Here is an 18,801-nt window from a genome sequence, read left to right on the forward strand (position 1 = left end):
CTAGTCTAAGCACTTGGTGTTAACTCATTTTATTCTTTAAAAAGACTTAATTTTCATAAAGCACTACTCTTATCCCTATCTTGCAGATGGGTCAATTAGGCAGGAAGGGGTTAAGTAGCTCATTCAGAGCTGCACCGTTAGGAAGTGGTGGCCGCAGGCTTGGAACCGAGCCCGGGCACCTTTGCCTTAAGCACACCGCCTCCCTGGATCCACCTTTCCTCCAGGAGTCGGCGGGGAAAGGCCCTACCCAGGGCTGGGTGTTGCAGGGCTGCGGCGGGGTAGGGCGCCCTAGCTGCAGGGGCGCTAACTCCTGCCCGGGAGAGTCTGAGACTCACTGAGTAGGTGAGCCTTGAATTGGCTCTTGCAGGGTAAAGAGGTGTTCATCAGGGAGACTGGGGGGCAGGCGGGCACCGGGCCAGCACCCGAGTGCCAGGGTCGGGGCGGGGACGCCGGGCAAGCTGCGGGACTGAGGAGGAGCCCCCCGGCCGCGGCCGCTGGGGGAACCCGCCTTCGTCCCCGTGCTCCCCAGGTACACACACACACACACACACACACACACACTGCGGACGTTGGTAAGTAAATATCCCCACCCCACAGTTTTAGAATCTAGACTCCCCTGTGGCGGAGCGTTTGCGTGCTGCTCGCCCTCTCCTAGTGCTGAGTAACCTCTGCGTCTTGCCCTCGGAAGAAACCTGGAAGCAGGATGCCCGGGCCGATGCTTCCTGGCCCGTGCAGGTTCTTGGAGAGATCGGAGACGGCTGCCGGAGGGAAGGGCGTGGCCTGGCAGTATTTTGGGTGCCTGGCATAGCTGCCTGCACCTGGGAGGGGGCTGGCGAAGGAACGTGCGGGACTACAAAAGTGGGACAAGTGTGGAAGGAGAAGAAAGGCAGGGGTCGGAATTCATTTAACGGACGGGTATGGGCGCGGCGAGGAGGTGGGATCCGGGGGCGAGTGCGCCTGGGCCGGGCATCCCACCTGGCCCCCTTCCTCTAGCGGGGCGGAGGGGGGGGCTCGTCCTGATCCTCGCCTGCCTCTGCAGTCGCGCCCTTTCCACGGGTGCTTCTGGACTTATGGCGAGTCCAGAATTCTCAGCGGCTGCCTTTTTTGGGAAAAAAAGACAAGTAGGAACAGGAAGGTTTCGGGTCGAACCACCTCGATCGCTCCAAGGAAAATGCCCTGAGAGCTCAGGGCCGTCTGAATCATCTTCTCTTGGCCTTGTCTGCAGGCAAGTTTAAACCGAAACAGACCCAAATTGATTTCCCCGTTGGTGCCAAAGAAAACTCGCGCCTGAAAATGGGGCTGAGCGCAGCGCCACCCGGCGGTTGTCAGGTGTTCCTGAGACTGCTTGCCTTAGAACGCAGCGCTCTGGCCCTGGGAAAAGATGTGCATGGACGTCGGTTCTTTGTGTTTGATGCTTTTCCTTAGAATTCCCTTCATATGAGGAGAGAAATGGAATATTTGCACTCCAGGTAGTTGTTCAGCGCCCTAGCGAAACCTTAGCAGTGGCTAGGAAGAATTTGTGGGTTAACATTGTTCCTTGCCTTGGAGATTTCTAAGGTAGCCTCAGTTTCCTCTTCTGCACAACTGTGCACTGGCAATGATAATACCTATCTTATAGGGAAATTACGAGGGTAAACTGAGATGATAAGTATGACGTGCTTAACACACCAATAGAGACAGTGAATACTGCTAAATAACCGTGATTGACATTAAATGATAATGGTAAAGTTGATGACGGGTAGACCCTGCTGTGCGGCCTCAGTGCAACACTTAGGGAACCATAAGAATCCAGTCACTTCATGGCATTGACTACATGTTTACTGTGTTCTAGGAGCTTCAGGATGGTTCATGCTAAGAGCTGGACCCTGAAGAAACACTTCGTAGGCCACCCTACTAATAGTGACTTTGAATTGAAGACGGTCGAACTCCCACCCTTAAAAAATAGAGGTAAGTCATACTCATTAGATTTAAGTTGGAAGAGACTATATCAGTTTGCCTTTGCTGGGTAACAAACTACCTCCACATTTATTGACTTCAAACAACAATCATTTATTAGTTCACAATTCTGTGGGTTGGCAGTTTGGGCTGGGTTAAGTTGTGGGCCTTGTGTAGGTCTCATCTGGGCTAAACGGTTAACTTAGGATGGTCATCACTCACATGTCATGTTAGCCGGCTTTCTGCTCAGGTGCACGCCTCACTTCTCCTCTATGTGGCCTCTCTAGCTGGCTGGTTTGAGCTCTTTGTTTTCACTGTGATTTCATAAATCTAGAGCAGCAAGAATTGGCAAGATCCAATATGCAAGCACTTTTCAAACCTCTACTTATATCATCTTTGCTAATATGATGTTCATCAAAGCAAGCCCAGATTCAAGGTGTGGCAGTAGACTTCTTGATGGGAGGACAGCAAAGAAGCCCACACACAGGGATGGGTGGTATCTGTGGCCCTTTTGCAAACGGCCGCAGAGACCTTTTCAAGGCTGTGTGTGTGAAGCCTCAATGTCATGTTAGAAGATCCCTCTACTTCCCTTGGTAACTGAAACGCATGCTTGGGTGCATTGTTCCTCCTGACTTTCGCTAGCCCATGGGGAGTATTTCCTCTCTGTCCCAGTGAGCCCCACGATGACAGTAGGGTAAGAACTGCCTAGCAGCAGTGTGAAGACCTCAGACTATCCCTGTGAGCAGACAATATCCCTGCAGAAATTGAAGGGAGAGAAATGGCGACACATCCCATCACATGTTTGGAGATAAGCTTTGCAGAGCACTTGCTAAAGGGTGTCTTTAAGGGCTATTTTCAGGTAGGTAAGCTTTGAGAAAAGGGCATGCAATCAAGTAGCATGGCAAAGTTATCGATCCCATCTAGGTTGGGATAACCTAGAACTCAGAACCAAAATTCCAGAGGATGGGTGCATGAGGGTCACTCCAGCAAAATGCATGTATTTTTTAATACTAACTGAGGCTGGTAATAAAACCCTATGTGAGCCCTGTAACACAGTGGTTACAAATGTGGCCCTGGTCAAGATACTTAACCTAAGCTTAAATAAAATGGAAACAATAATTGTTCAGAACATCATATGAAATAATCTATGTAAAGCATGGAGTGAGTGCTGAGTAAATAAACATAATTTTAAATTTTATTTAAAAATTTAAAAAATAATTTTTACTTTTATTAACTGGACTGAGCCCAAGGTGAGAGCTCTTTTTGGCTCTTCAGTAGAAAGCACAGATGAGAGGGCAACCCTGAAGCAGAGAGATTGTCTGTGTTTATTTAGAAGGCCAGAGACAAGGCATCAGGCCAGGGTTTCTAATTGCCTGTGGAATGCTTTATTTTGTAGAGGTCCTGCTGGAAGCTTTGTTCTTCACTGTGGATCCTTATATGAGGTATTATTTTCCTCCAGAAAATTCTTATGTTGTGCACTGGACTCTAGTTTGATGTGGTCAATCTTTTAAAATATCCAGCTGATTCAAAATGCTATGGCTTCCCCGTTTCTCCTAGAAGGATGTCAGTGATGGGATTCACGGATGCTCATCTTTTTCAGGCGAAAGTCTGAGCAGAGCAGTGAGGGATTACACTGGCCCCTCTACTTTACAACCATCTCCTGTCTTCACGTGCACAATTTACGTCTCATTGTTCACCAGAATTCCTTCCCAAAAACTTAAAAGAAGAAAGAAGCCAAGCTCGAATTTCTCCATTTCACTACTGGCAAATAATTTGGGTAGAGAAAGACGCTAAGACTAAAATTAGGTTTTCTTGCCTTTCCTTTATCTATATTCTTTTAATTTAGGTAATCTGCAGTCGACTCAAACGTGTGTACTCAGTAAACAGTTCAGGGAGAGGAGAGAATAAACGCTTTCACTGGCCACTGACTCAGTAACTTTTTGCCTAGGTAAACAATGCAGCCATCATTCTTTTAAATAATTTTTTTCATAGCTGATTGGTAGAGATTAAAATCTAAAGTGAGGGCTTCCCTGGTGGCTCAGTGGTTGAGAGTCCGCCTGCTGAGGCAGGGGACACGGGTTCGTGCCCCTGTCCGGGAAGATCCCACATGCCGCGGAGCGGCTAGGCCCATGAGCCATGGCCGCTGAGCTTGCGCGTCCAGAGCCTGTGCCCCGCAACAGGAGAGGCCAAAACAGTGAGAGGCCCGTGTACCGAAAAAAAAAAAAAAAAAATCTAAAGTGAAAAAAATATGTTTCCAAATGTTAACTAGCATCCCTTTTTGTGTATCTAGTGTTTTGGGTAACAAGTACCCAGTGGTACCTGGCTTATGTTTTTTTGTTTTGTTTTGTTTTTTTATTAATTTTTATTGGAGTATAGTTGCTTTACAATGTTGTGTTAGCTTCTACTGCACAGCAAAACGAATCAGCCATACATATACATATACCCCCTCCCTTTTGAGTTTCCCTTCCATTTAGGACACCACAGTGCATTAAGTACAGTTCCCTGTGCTATAGAGTATGTTCCCATCAGTTGTCTCTTTTATACGTAGTATCAATAGTATGTATGTGTCAATCCCAATATCCTAATTCCTCCCACCCCCCCGCTTTCCCCCTTGGTATCCATACGTTTGTTCTCTACATCTGTGTCTCTATTTCTGCTTTTCAAATAAGGTCATCTATACCATTTTTCTAGATGCCACATATATGCGTTAATATACGATATTTATTTTTCTCTTTCTGACTTACTTCACTCTGTATGACACTCTCTAGGTCCATCCACATCTCTACAAATGACCCAGTTTTGTTCCTTTTTATGGTTGAGCAATATTCCATTGTATATATGTACCACATCTTCTTTATCCATTCCTCTCTTGATGGACATTTAGGTTGCTTCCAACAGTGGGGGTGGAAGGCAGGTTGCATTGGGTTATCAAGTGAATGGGAAGTGAAGAGATTTGGCTGTTAAAAGAAGAGAGGGAGGGGCTTCCCTGGTGGTGCAGTGGTTGAGAGTCCGCCTGCCGATGCAGGGGACACGGGTTCGTGCCCCGGTCCGGGAAGATCCCACATGCCGCGGAGCGGCTGGGCCCGTGAGCCATGGCCGCTGAGCCTGCGCGTCTGGAGCCTGTGCTCCGCAGCGGGAGAGGCCACAGCAGTGAGAGGCCCGTGTAATGCAAACAAACAAACAAAAAAAAAAAAAAAAAAGGAGAGAGAGAGACGAGGTAGAGATAGGATGACATTGTAAGAAAGGGACAGTAAGAGAGGAGAATGTTGAGGATTCAAAAGAGAGGAAGGGCTAAGAAATGGAGGGTAGCCTCTGAAGAAGAGAAGAGGCTGATGTCCAGGTCACCTTGAGACAGAGGATGAACACCTCTTGCTTAGAGAGAAGAGTGAGTGATGACAGGGACAGATGCTGGACCAGTTGAGAATTCCTCTCTGAGGGCCCATATTTTTCCTTGAGGAGGAGGCACCAATGGCTAAGAATTCAGATGGAGAGATGTGGTAGGGTGTTAAATCATGGAACATGAAACTCAATACCCCTTTGTGACCACTAACCATGCAGCATCGGACTCACTTGAAAGGAAAGGGGTTTCCCGTGTCTGAATGTGCTGTCTCTTTCAGGGTTGTGGAAAGTAAAAACTCAGCCTTCCCAATAGGAACAACTGTAGTGGCTCCTTCCGGCTGGACGGCGCACTCCATTTCTGATGGGAAAGACCTGGAAAAGCTGCTTGCAGAGTGGCCAGACACGTTACCACTGTCTTTGGCTCTGGGAATGGTTGGCATGCCCAGGTGAGTTTCATGGATTTATTTCACTCATTTGAATACCTGATATCCTGATTTTCCAAAATGGTTGGTCCAAAACTTGATCAACGAGAAGAGACTCGAGACGTTCTAGGCTCAGGGGCTGATTAGAAAGGATGATGGGACTAAGAAGGGAAGAAAGGGGCTAGAGTTAGCCTTCGGACTGAAGGAGAGAGAGGGGAAATCAGGTACAAAGAGAAAGTGCCGGTGAGGGGCAGCATGGGAGGGAGAGGAAGCACAGTCCCTCTCAAGCCTCTGTAAACGGTGTGACACAAAGAAACCAGCTCCTTCTGTCCCTGGAAAGGTCTTGGCTTCACCCCTCACTCATGTCTGCTTCCATTTCAGAGTTTAAAAAGGGAAAAAGAGTTCAGTGTACCTTGGCCTTTCTGTACTGTCTCTGATACTTCACCTCCTTTCCACATCTGAGTTTCCAGAGGTGTCAGGGGATCTGAAGTTTAAATAACCGAGATGAATCCCAGTATAGTTGTACAGTCAGTGTGGTGCAGATTTAAAACACTCAAGTGTCTCTTGGCCTTATCCCTCAGGAAGACTCCTGGTCAGTTCATCCTGTGTCTGCCCTCCAGGGCCCAGCTGCACTTTGCACCTCAAGTTTTCCTCTCATGTCCTGGAGAAGCAAGGTCACCTGAATTCCCTTTGAAGTCCCCCAAATTTTCCTAGCCTTGAAAGTTTCTCTAAGTAATTTCTCCAGGTTGTGTGATCCTTTTCTTTCTTCATTCCTTCTTCCCACCCTTCCTCCCTCTTTCTTTTCACCCTTTGAAGGACTAAAGAATGAAACGGAAATATATATATCCCCAAATGATCAGCCTCCAGCAAAACCAGTCCCATACCCCCCAAGTTCATATAACACACAGGATTTGAGCTCCTCAGAGTTGCCACAGCCAAGAGACAACATTGTGAAATTAGAGGATGCTTAAGGCATTAAACAGAATGACAGCCCTTTCCGGTCTGTCCTGCCTGCCTGTACCCTCTACTAGTGAGAGCTCTTCCTCTCCCACCTTGTTATCCCACCCATCCTTCTCTAAATGGTGAGCTGGGGGTAGGAGCATGGGGGTGAAGGTGGACATGAGGAAACCAAGGAGCCAGTCTCCCGTGACTTAGCTGGAGAGAAAATAATTGGTAAAACATTAGGAGATTTGAATTCTAAAAACAGAGGATAATGTATTCATTTGTGGGTATATTTCTCATTCACCCATTTCAAGCCCCTAAGGAGTATGCTTCTACTCCAGGTAATCAGCTTATACCAGTGGTTCTCAAAGACTGAGGGGGTGGGGTTACATATGCCATGTTTCTAGCCTCCATGAGCAGCACACCACCAATTCTTTGACAATTCCTGCCATTATGCGCCCTTACCAGTGGGATGGGTCAACCCTTCCAGAATGCTAGAACTTCTACTATAAACTATAAAAGAAGTTGAACTTTGAAACCTAGGGTCTTTCAGCTGTCCAGGCTCCAAAGATTTAACATCCTCCCAAAGTATTGCATTATTTCCTTCTATAGGATCTCTGTCTTCTTGTTAAGCTGGAAGAGTTCAAGTGTTTTGCTCTCTAACCTGTTGATTCTATCCAGTCCCCCTTCGTCCAAAGCATACCTTTCATTTTCCCTCTAGGATTTCTTTACTGCTGGCTTCTTCATCCTATCTCCATTTTACTTTTAAAAGGAGGTGATGTTTGGGAAAGACCTTGTACATCTTAGGTCAGTATGTCTAACTGAAAGCTGATTTTGCAACCATCTAGACAGGAGACTGGGGGAGGGGCTGTACAGGCTGTCATGGGTGGAATGACCCAATCTGAAAATGTACCTTCTGCTTCTCTTTGGGAGTTAGGCTAACTTGCCTAGCGTACTCGGATATCAGCATTCATTAAGGCGGTGGTTCTCAGTTGCTTGCATTCATAAGAATCACCTAGAGTCCTATTCAAATTCATATATCCACATCCCAGTATTTTTGAATCAGTGGGTTTGAGGCAGGGTCTGGGAATCTAAATTTTTAATAAAGCTCCAGGTGATTCTGAGACAAGTGGTGTTCCATCCATCTTTTGAAAACAGTGGGTTAAGGGAATATTAGATATTTGGATCCTCAGAAGAAGTGCTGTTTGCCTTTCACTGCTTTCCCTTCAATGCCCAACTCTAACGAGCCCTCACATGTAGTCACGGCTGAATAAGCTTAAGTCACACCAACGTGTAGTTTGTTTTACCCAGAAATGACTTTATGTGAATTGTCTGAAATTTTGCCAGTGGCTTAACAATCACCGTAATGGGTACAGATTTCATGGGCTCAGACTCAGGGGTGAAAAAATAGAACTTAAAATTTTTCTACTCCTGTACTTCATTTCTATCTCAAACTGGTGTAATAAAATAAAACCTCCGTTAAGCCAGTGATTTCTCCCATCATTTCAGGTTTAAAACTCATAATTTCCTTTGTCTTCTCCGTAGGGTTGATGCAAAGCTCACAGGGCTAACACAAACCCAGTAGAGGGGGGACAACTTCTTGCTTTTGATCTTACTTGTGCATTGGTCCCCCCCTCTCAAAGTGTAACTTTTCTAGGGCTTCCCTGGTGGTGCAGTGGTTGAGAGTCCGCCTGCCAATGCAGGGGACGCGGGTTTGTGCCCCGGTCCGGGAGGATCCCACATGCCGCAGAGCGGCTGGGCCCGTGAGCCATGGCCGCTGGACCTGTGCGTCCGGAGGATCCTGTGCTCCGCAACGGGAGAGGCTGCGGCGGTGAGAGGCCCGCGTACCGCAAAAAAAAAAAAAAAGTGTAACTTTTCTCATTGAGTCCTCAGCCACATCCCCTTCCAAGCTGGAAATCCACTGAAGTGTGGTGGTTTCTTGACCTAATAATCCCCATTGGTGCTATGTGAGCTGCATCTTTGCAGGCCCACTAGTCGTTTCCCTGCAAGCTAACTTCGGCGTCTCACTAGGGATGAGGTGGGGAGACTGCAGATGTTCTTTCATACCACTCTGGAGCCATGGGAAGTTCAAGGTGTTTCTTCCTGACCCTCTCAGGACTAGACACCATATACCGTTATATCTGTTTATGATGTCATGGAGGCTTTCCCCATGAAGCTCTCCATCTCCCTAGAACTTACATAGGAATGAGGCATAAGCTCTCTGTTCTTGGATCCCTACAGTTTAAGGGGATCTATTTTCTTTCACCCCTGAAACTTGTCCTGGGGGTGGACAGGATGCTTTCCCCTTCCAGCCACCTCTCTGTTCCCTCCCTAGTTCCCATCATCTTTTTTCCTCTCCTGGAGGTAAGGAAGGAGGAGGTGGACCATTAGTGGCTAGTAATATCCATTTCCTATATTTTCTGTCTTTTACCTGGACCCATGGCACTGAGCTGCTGAGAAGGCCTTCAGGGTATATAAAAATGAGATACAGGGGAAAGAAACAAATTTATCCCCATAGCCTTACTTTTCTTCCCTTAGCCTAACAGCCTACTCTGGTCTGCTTGACATCTCCAGTGTGCAGGGTGGAGAAACAGTGCTGGTTAACGTGGCCACAGGAGCAATGGGCTCCGTTGTGGGGCAGATCGCTAAGCTCAAGGTAAGTGTCTTCCTCCGTAACAAACATTTACTCAGAGCCCACAGCGTGCCCTGGGAATGCAGAGGTGAACACAGCAGACCTTTTGTCGTCTCAGGGAGTTTGGTCTACTAGTCGATTTTGTTGAGAAGCTGGAGATGGGGAATGATTGAGAAACGTGGGGGGAATGGGGAAAATGGCGCAGCAAAGATGACCTGAACATTGTAATTTGATACCACTGCAGGTCTCAAGTCAGGAATGGCCTCTGCTAGAGTAGTGAATTTGTAAGCAGTAACTATTTTCATAGTTTTTACTGAACTTTTCTTGTTACAACTTAATCTCCTTTCTTCATGATTGCCCCTAACAATTAAAAGAGGGACTTGAGATCAGCCAACCAAGAGTCATCACCCACACGGCCCCATTGCAAAGGCTACTGCAGTCAGCCCAGAGCGGTGGGGCCTCAGCTTGGGAACTAACTCATGGGAGGCACGCAGGGCATGGAAACATTGCCTCTGATCTGGACAGGTGTCTGTGCTCAAGAGATCTGATTTGATGGTAGGGGTACAAGACATCAGGCAGCTCACACATGGTCAGGATGTATGTATCACATAGTGGAAATGTTCCAAGGTGATCTGGTTTGGCTTATCCTTTGCCAGAGGCTGGATGTTGGATGCAGGATCTAGTTTCCAGGGAAAGAGTTAGGGAGAATACAGATGAGTACAGGACTACAACCAGCAGCCAAGGGTTTGGGCTGGTCTCCAGTGCTAATGGGAGCTTGGAATACAAATAAAGAGATGAGGCTGTCATACAGGTTGCAAATTTTGCAGTTAAGGAATTACATTAGTTTTCTAATGTTAAAGCATAATAGCATTCTGAAATAATTGTTATTTACCAATGGTGTATTATGAATTTATACTTTTGGATTTGATTTAATAACATTTTATATAGAATTTTTGCATCTATATTCATAGGTGAGTTTGGTTTAAAGTTTTTGTTTGGAACTTATCAGTGTTTAGCTTTGGGTTATGCTAGACTTAACAAAATGAATTAGTAATACTTCCAAAATTCAAATTTTAAATGTTTTATTAAAACTTACAAAATGAATTAGTAATACTTCCAAAATTCAAATTTTAAATGTTTTATTAAAACTTCAAGGGATTTTTATTTCAAAAATTTGATAGGACATATTTTTTAATTAGGGAAGAGCCATCTTTCTCCCTTTTCTTATCTTTTTCTTTTTTCTGGCTGATGCCATGCAGCATGTGGGATCTTCGTTCCCCAACCAGGGATCAAACCCATGCCCCCTGCCATGGAAGCACAGAGTCTTAACCACTGGACCACCAGGGAAGTCCTGATAGGACTCATTCTTAAACCTATTCTTTTATAAACTCCATTAGAGACTGCCATGCTAAGAAGTTTGTGCTTAATCCTTGGAGGAATGACATGATTAATTCTGCATTTTAGAGAAATCTTTTTGACCCTGGGAGGTGAACAGTTCATAGGGACACAATACTAGAAACAAGAAGTCAGATTAGGACGCTCTTACAATAATTCAGATGAAAATTATGATGCCCTGACAGTGAAGATGGGACGTCAGAGGCAGCTTTTAAGGATATTTGTTGAAAAAGAACAAACACCTGGTGATTGGATGTGGCTAACAAGAGAAAGGAAAGCATCTCCTTTGACCCACATGTTTCAGGTTTGGATAACTGCGTGGTATCACCCACTACAATAGAGAATAGAGGAGGAACAACAGGTAAGAAGCAAGGGAAAAAAAAGATTCCATTTTAGACACATTTATTATGAGGCCCCTTAGGCTCTCCAAGTGAAGATTGTTATAGGTTGTTGGAAATACTGATTTGGAGCTCAGGAGAGAGGCATGGCTGGAGTTAATAAACAAGGGAATCATCTGCATGAAGGTGGTAGTGAGGTCATAAGAGTAAATGAGATCATCTTATGAGAGTATAAGGTTAGAAGGCAAAAGGACCAAGGATAAGAGATTTTGCAAAATTGTTTTTTCTTGAATCGTGTAGGAATGGAAAAAGTATATGGCAGTTGTTTGTACAGATACATGTACGAACCCAAAGGCCTTTCCCCAATTGAGAGTGAACAGAGGCCGATATTCTGGTCTTCACGATAGTTTCAGAATAGAAGAGAGCTTTCTGAAGATCTACTCTCTATGTACCAATATAATCTCTAGTCTCAACCTGAAAGTGCTTCTCAGAATGCACTCCAGTTCCTCTATGATTAGGCCGCACCTAGTCCAATGCTTTGGGCCAAATCACAGAACACGGGGCAGTTGCCAGGAGGGCCGTCTTTGATATGAGAGTCCCAGGGCAGAGCCAAAATTATAGTCTAAAGAGTCACTGCACCAGGAGATAGCATGCAAGTCATTGCAAGGGAGAAGAAGCCCCAACATAAAGAAACAGGAGAGTCAAGCCAGCAGGTTGAAATGAGCTGCAAACCACCTAAACATAGGAGGGTTCGGTGGGGTGGTCAGAGGCAGGCTGAAGTTATGATTGGGTTGTATCATAGGCTAGTTTAGGGATGAATTTCGCCTAGGGGGTGTGTTGGCCCATTATATATGTGGCTCAGCACCTAGGAGGGTGTTCTGGAGGAACCTGGCCATTCTAGACTAGGAGGATAGACTTGGCCCATGCCTGTGGTTTATAAATGGTTTCCATTTTTCTCCCCATTTAGGGCTTCAAAGTTGTTGGAGCAGCAGGGTCTGACAAAAGGGTTGCCTGCCTTGAAAAGTATGGATCTGATGTTGCCTTTAACTACAAAACAGTGAAGTCTTTGGAAGAAACTTTGCAAAAAGCCTCTCCTGAGGGTTATGATTGTGATTTTGATAATGTAAGTACAAATTGGACTTAATATCTGATTTACTAGCAAAGCAATGAAGTACTATATGAGGGAATCTACTTCTAGAGTTTCCATCTAAAAATATATGAGGAAAGCACATATGCCTTTTTTAAAAAACAGCTTTATTGAGATATAATTTACCTGTTTAAAGCATAGAACTCAGTAATTTTTAGTGTATTCACAGAATTGTACAACCCTTGCCACAACTTTAGAACATTTTCATCACCCTGAAAAGAAATGCTTGTGTTCATTAGCAGTCACTCCCCTTTGTCCCCCGAAAAGTGATATTTTGTGACTGGCTTCTTACATTTAGCATGTTTTCAAGGTCCATCCATATTGTAGCATGTATCATTTTTTCATTCCTTTTTTAAAAAAATTTTTATTGAAATATAGTTGATTTACAATGTTACTTCATTTTCTTTTTTTAAAAATAAATTTATTTATTTATTTATTTTGGCTGCATTGGGTCTTTGTTGCTGCGAGCAGGCTTTCTCTAGTTGCGGTGAGCAGGGGCTACTCTTCGTTGTGGTGCGTGGGCTTCTCATTGCGGTGGCACAGGCTCTAGATGCACAGGCTCAGTAGTTGTGGCACGTGGGCTTATTTGCTCCGCGGCATGTGGGATCTTCCCGGACCAGGGATCGAACCCGTGTCCCCTGCATTGGCAGGCAGATTCTGAACCACTGCACCACCAGGGAAGTCCCTCATTTGTTTTTATGGCCAAATAATATTCCATTGTATGGATATATCACATTTTATTCATCCATCCATTGGTTGATGGGCAATTGAGTCATTCACACTTCTCGGCTATTATGTATAATGCTGGCTATGACCATTCATGTACAAGTGTTTGTGTGGATATATGTGTTCATTTCTCTTGACTACAATCAGAATTGTTGGGTCATATGGTAACTCCACGTTTAATATTTTGAGGAACTGTCATACTATTTTGCAAAATGGCTGCACTATTTTACATTGTCACCAGCAATCTGTAAGGGTTCCAATTTCTCCAAATCTTCAGCAGCGTTTATTATCTGTCATTTTGATTGTGGCTATCTAGTGAGTTTGAAGTGATATTTTGTTGTGGTTTTGATTTGCATTTCTCCAATGGCTAGTGATGTTGAGCATCTTTTCATGTGCTTATTGGCCATTTGTATGTCTTCTTTGGAGAAATGTTTGCTCAAATCCTTTGACCATTTTCAGTTGTGTTATTTGTTGAGTTGTCAGAGTTCTTTATATATTCTGGACCCAAGTCCCTTATCAGATACAGTCAATTCTCAGTATTCCTGTTCTATAAGTTCCTATAGAACTTTATGTTCTATAAAGTCACCACAAACACTGAACCATTGCTCCTACTGGAAGGGTGCACACACATGCACATATCTTACATAGATTACAATCTTTAGTCCTTCCTATAACTTCTCTTTTATTTTAAAAGAGAAAATTTTTGTTTAAAAGTGTTAAGTAACTTATCTGAGGCTGCCCCAGGACTAATCCTCCCACAGTTGGGATTCATACTCCATTCAGCTGGCCCCAGAGCTGGAGCTTCTTGAACCACTCTGCACTGCCCACTACTGTCTTCATCCTCTGGTAATCTCGGTATGAGAGCTAAAAAAAGAAGGCAGACCCTTGGCCTTTTTTGACCTCAGCTGGGAACTTTGTGTCTCTTTTGCCACTCGCCACTCTGTGTATGTCTGCAGATGACCAGGGAAAGCTCTATGAGTATTGAGGTTATAAATAAATTTTAGCAAGTAGTCCAGTTCTCAATTATGGAATATACTTACAATGAGGATCATTAGTAATAATATCTCCTGTATAGGGTTTGCAAACATTTTCTCTCATTCTGCGAGTTGCTTTCACTTTCCGTTTTTTTCTTCCACTTTCTTGATGGTGTCCTTTGAAACACAAAAGTTTTAAATTTTTGATGAAGTCCAATTTATTTTTTCTTTTGTTGCTTAGGCTTTTGGTGTCATGTCTAAGAAGCCTTTGCCTTATCCAAGGTCGCAAAGGTTTACTCCTATGGTTTTTTCCTAAGAGTTTTATCGTTTTAGCTCTTACATTTAGGTCTATGACACGTTTTGTTTGTTTGTTTGTTTTTTTCGGTACATGGGCCTCTCACTTGTTGTGGCCTCTCCCGTTGCGGAGCACAGGCTCCGGACACGCGGGCTCAGCGGCCGTGGCTCACGGGCCCAGCCACTCCGCGGCACGTGGGATCTTCCCGGACCGGGGCACGAACCCGTGTCCCCTGCATCGGCAGGCGGACTGTCAACCACTGTGCCACCAGAGAAGCCCTATGACATGTTTTAAGTTAATTTTTGTGTATCGTGTAAGGGAGGAGTCCTATTTCATTCTTTTCCATGTGGATGTCAGTTGTTCTCTACCATTTGTTAAAAAGACTGTTTTTTCCCCTGTTGAATTGTTTTGGCACTCTTGTCAAAAATCAATTGACTATAAATGTAAGGACTTATTCTGGACTCTCAATTTAGTACTATTGATCTATATTTCCATTCTCACACTGTCTTGATTGATGTAGCTTCATAGTAAGTTTTGAGATCGGAAACTGTGAGTCCTCCAACTTTGTTCTTGATATATGGTTTCTGAGTTATTTTTCCATACTTTTAGATAAAGCAATGAGATTACTGAACTGGTCAGAAAACCCCAAATGATAATGAAGTAAAATTTACAAGTTATATAAGGTGTATTTCTACAGTCAAATGAAAATGCCTAGTTTCTAATGTCTCTTTCCAACTGCAATTTTCTGCCCTGCAGTGCTAATTTAATCAGTGTTATTGCTGCTAAAACAAGTATTGTGAAATGATCATTGTGAGTTAATGATTCTCCTGAGTCTTCTAGGGTTTAGATTATTTAAAGGTTTTGGTTTTTTGTTTCCCTGTCTGTTTAGGTGGGTGTAGAGTTTTCCAACGTTGTTATCCCCCAGATTAAGAAATTTGGAAGACTTGCTATTGCTATACGTGGGCCCATCTCGACATACAACAGAACCGGCCCCCTTCCCCCAGGTAATGAGCTCACGCACATGATCACAGGTGTAGAAAGACGGGACAAGGAGGAGATTCACAGATATGGTGTAGGCCAGTGACTATCAAAGTATTTAACAGATTTCCTAATATTCTTGATGAAATAGTGTTTATTAAACTAAAAATATAGAATTGTGTATATTTGTGCTAAATCAGCTTTTATTGGATTTTGACATAGAGAAATAACAGGCGCTGAAAATATGGAAGAAACAGAGTTATTAAAAGTTTTAGTTTTTTACCTACTGTTTTCTGCAAAGTTGTGAAAAGCCATGATTTGATTTAGAAATAGAACACGTTGTCCTGGCTGGGAAAAAATGAGGGTTCTTCAGGATATTCGGGATGTGCTGGAGGTTTGGGGGTGGGTACACAGTGGCTTAATGTGGGTGAAGGGAAAACAGGCTGCCATTTCCTTCAGACAGTAGTGGGCAGAGTTTCCTACAGCAGCACCAAACTGACAATTTCCACTACAAGGGAAAGGGGCATGCGTTTTCTCTCCATCCCTAGAACATCCTTGTTTCGCTTCTCCTGTGCCCTGCCAGGCCCTCCATCCCCCGCTTCTCCACTCTCTTATGCTGAGACCTTCCCCTCCCACCTCCATGCCCAAATAAGTCTAAAAGCAGTATCAACTAGAGAACTATGTTCATTAAATCTCAATTTTCTAAGAGATGTCCTATAGGCCTCTTATTTTACAGATGGGGAGATGGATGGCCAAAAGGACCAGAGACTCTTTCAATCCTATTAGCGACAGACTCAAAATAAAAGCAGATCTTCTGAACTCCTCATACAGAGTCGTTTCTGCTACAAATGATTCTGTGCTGTTGGTGAGATTACAGATTTACCTGCGGTCTAAAAATTAAAAAAAGGAGAAAGGGCTTCCCTGGTGGCGCAGTGGTTGAGAGTCCACCTGCCAATGCAGGGGACACGGGTTCGTACCCCGGTCCAGGAAGATCCCACATGCCACAAAAAAAAAAAAAAAAAAGGAGAAAAAAGAACAAAAAGGAATCTTCCAGATTACCATCAGGATCCAGGCAACCACAAATAAATGGGTTATTTGTTCTATGATGGGCTTCACTCGTGGGAATGAAACCTTATAACCCTGCTAGTTAACAACACCTCGGCTACACTGAGACAGGTGGGTGGGAGTGGAAGAGGCTGAGGAAGGCCCACTTGTAGATTCCCTGTTGGGTTGTGAAAAATCAAAGACGCTACTTTCTCCAAGAAGGATACTCCAGGTGCACCTGGCAATCTTATTAGGGACTTTTTCCCCCCATATTTTTCTAATTGATGCTAAGCTAGCGTCCTGGGAAATCTTCCTGCCAATTGAGCAGAGGTCCAGGATGCATTTTCCTGACGACAGCCAAATATTTTGGATACAGTAACTTGATCTAGGCTTTTAAGCAATTAGTCTTTGCAAGTTCAGCGGCTCAGGGCTCAGGTCTTTGAGACCTATCTGGCCTTGTGGACAAGCTGGCCTTGTCCATTCCATTTTAATCAAGTGAGATTCTGCTCTGCCTCTGATCTCCAGAAATTCTAACATATTTCACTGTTAGGAGAGCTCGGAGGCAAGTACTTGTTTCTCCCAGCTCTCATGCCACATTTGTTTTCTACTCGCAATAAAGAGACCACATCCCCATCAGCATGCACAATCCCAGAAACAGTATTTCATCCTCTTCCAAGATGAGAAAATGAGGACTCCACTTCTTAACCCAAGAGAAATATGGCTGGGGTGAGTCGTCCGCAGAAGCACTCTTTCTGCAAGGCTAATCTAGCATTTGGATGTTCCCCTCTCGTGTCACTCATCTTGCATCAGTTTCTTTTGCTTCAGGACAAAGCCCTACTTTTCCTTCTTTATCTCTCTCTTTTTTTTTTTTTTTTTTGTTTTTTTTGGGTTTCAACGCAGGCTTCAGTAGTTGCAGTGTGCGGGCTCAGTAGTTGTGGCTTGCAGGCTCTAGAGTGCAGACTCAGTAGTTGTGGCGCACGGGCTTAGTTGCTCTGCGGCACGTGGGATCTTCCCGGACCGGGGCGCGAAACCGTGTCCCCTGCATCGGCAGGCGGACTCTCAACCACTGCGCCACCAGGGAAGCCCCACGCTCTTGCTTTTAAATATCATCAGTATGCTGACAGCTCCCAACTGTCTCCAGCCTAGATCTCTCCCCTGAGCTCTAGACTGTTGAGCAGCTGTGCTTGGACGTGCAATACGCTTCTCCATCTCTGTCTTAAAGTGTTAAAAACCGAAAATGTCTTGATCTTTCCTGCCAAACTTGCTCTATATATAGACCGCACCGTCTCAGTTATGACAACCTTTTTAGTTGCTCAATTCAAAAACGTTGAAATTATCTTTGATCCCTTTCTTTCTCTCATATCCATGTCTAATCTGTCGGCAAATTCTGGTGGCCCAACCTCGGAGATACATTCAGAATCTGCCCTGTTTCCCCTCCTTCACTGCCACCATCCTGGTCTAGGCCACCATCTTGTCTGGCCTGGATGTTGTGGTGGCCTCTAAGCTGCTCTCCCACTTTTTCACCCCTACAGACAATTCCCAACACAGCAGCCAGAGTGATCTTTTAAAGCATAAATCACACCAAGTCATCTTACGCTCAAAACCCTGCAAAGCTCCCCATTTCACTTAGAATAAACCCTGCGAGGCTGGACACTATCTGGCCTCCGTTACCTCTCTCGTTTCATTGCTTACTGTCTCTCCCCACACCCCTCCACTTCTCCGTAATTGCTTACCTAATTCTCACCCCCTCCTTCAAGTTTTTGCTGAAAACTGCCTTCTGAATGAGGAAGCTTTGAACATGACCCTATTTTATATTGCAATCCCCCTTCACTGGTTGAGCCTCCTTATCTTACTTTGATCCATAGCAATTATCATCTTTTAACATAATATACACTATAATTCACTTAATTGTCTGTCTCCCTCCCATGAGAATGTAACCTCCCCGAGGGCAGCAGTATTCACGCATTTTGTTTGCTGATGTATCCACACCACCCAGGATAGTCTGAATAGGCACTAGATGAACATTGTCCAGACGAATGAGTGTTAGAGGGGCGTATATTTTGCCATGGCTCTTCCAGGTCCTAGAGTGGAGTCGTCTTATAGCCATGCCTTATAGATCCAGAGGAAGAATCCAATCGCTTTGTCCTGAGCTGTGATCATTTTCCCACCTTACGCCATGTGGAGTTTTAGTCAACAGAAATCTGAATAACCGAGGTGGCATTATTTTCATTTCCCAGGAGAAAAGTGGTACCATACTTCCTAACTCCTGGCTTCCTGATCATTTCCAAATTCAAAGACATAGATGGCTCCCCTGGCATCCCCTGGAGCTTGGCGTTTTTCCCAGTCTAACACTCTCCAAGTGCTGGGCTGGGCTCTTTCCAGGGAGCTGGGAAGAGTGGGATGCGTTTAGAGTTCCCAGTGTGTAGCCTCTTTGTCCCTGTTGGTGAAATCAAACATGATCACAGCTGACAGCAGACACCACTGTGCTGGTGTCCCAAATGCTTTCTTCCTACAAAGTGAACCTAATTATAATTTTGTTTTAAGTAACTAGTGAATTGGTTTAATTTCTCTCTCTTCTACTTATTTCGTTCTCATCCCTCCCCCTTTCTTTTTTTTTTTTTTTTTTTTTTTTTT

General features: G+C 44.5%; 1 protein-coding gene across 6 annotated transcripts in view; it reads left to right on the top strand.

The window, feature by feature from the left end:
- The first annotated feature begins 633 nt into the window (after window positions 1-633).
- The window catches only part of PTGR1 (prostaglandin reductase 1), a 21,952-nt gene continuing 3,784 nt past the window's right edge, over window positions 634-18,801 (top strand). Inside the window, exons 1-8 of one of the 6 annotated variants that reach the window (XM_024757243.1) lie at window positions 634-1,225; window positions 1,832-1,947; window positions 3,332-3,377; window positions 5,553-5,720; window positions 9,177-9,294; window positions 11,971-12,126; window positions 15,035-15,149; window positions 15,860-16,114. In XM_024757243.1, the coding sequence (XP_024613011.1) occupies window positions 918-1,225; window positions 1,832-1,947; window positions 3,332-3,377; window positions 5,553-5,720; window positions 9,177-9,294; window positions 11,971-12,126; window positions 15,035-15,149; window positions 15,860-15,909 (1,077 nt within the window). In that variant the 5' untranslated portion in view covers window positions 634-917 and the 3' untranslated portion in view covers window positions 15,910-16,114. Of the gene's footprint in view, window positions 1,226-1,374; window positions 1,470-1,831; window positions 1,948-3,331; window positions 3,378-5,552; window positions 5,721-9,176; window positions 9,295-11,970; window positions 12,127-15,034; window positions 16,115-18,801 lie in introns of those variants that run through there. The other 5 variants (XR_003004840.1, XM_024757242.1, XM_024757244.1 and 2 more) reach the window with 5 other exon arrangements.

This window comes from Neophocaena asiaeorientalis, unplaced genomic scaffold (genome assembly GCF_003031525.2).
Source record: "Neophocaena asiaeorientalis asiaeorientalis breed wild unplaced genomic scaffold, Neophocaena_asiaeorientalis_V1.1 scaffold432, whole genome shotgun sequence".
Classification (NCBI taxonomy): domain Eukaryota; kingdom Metazoa; phylum Chordata; class Mammalia; order Artiodactyla; family Phocoenidae; genus Neophocaena; species Neophocaena asiaeorientalis.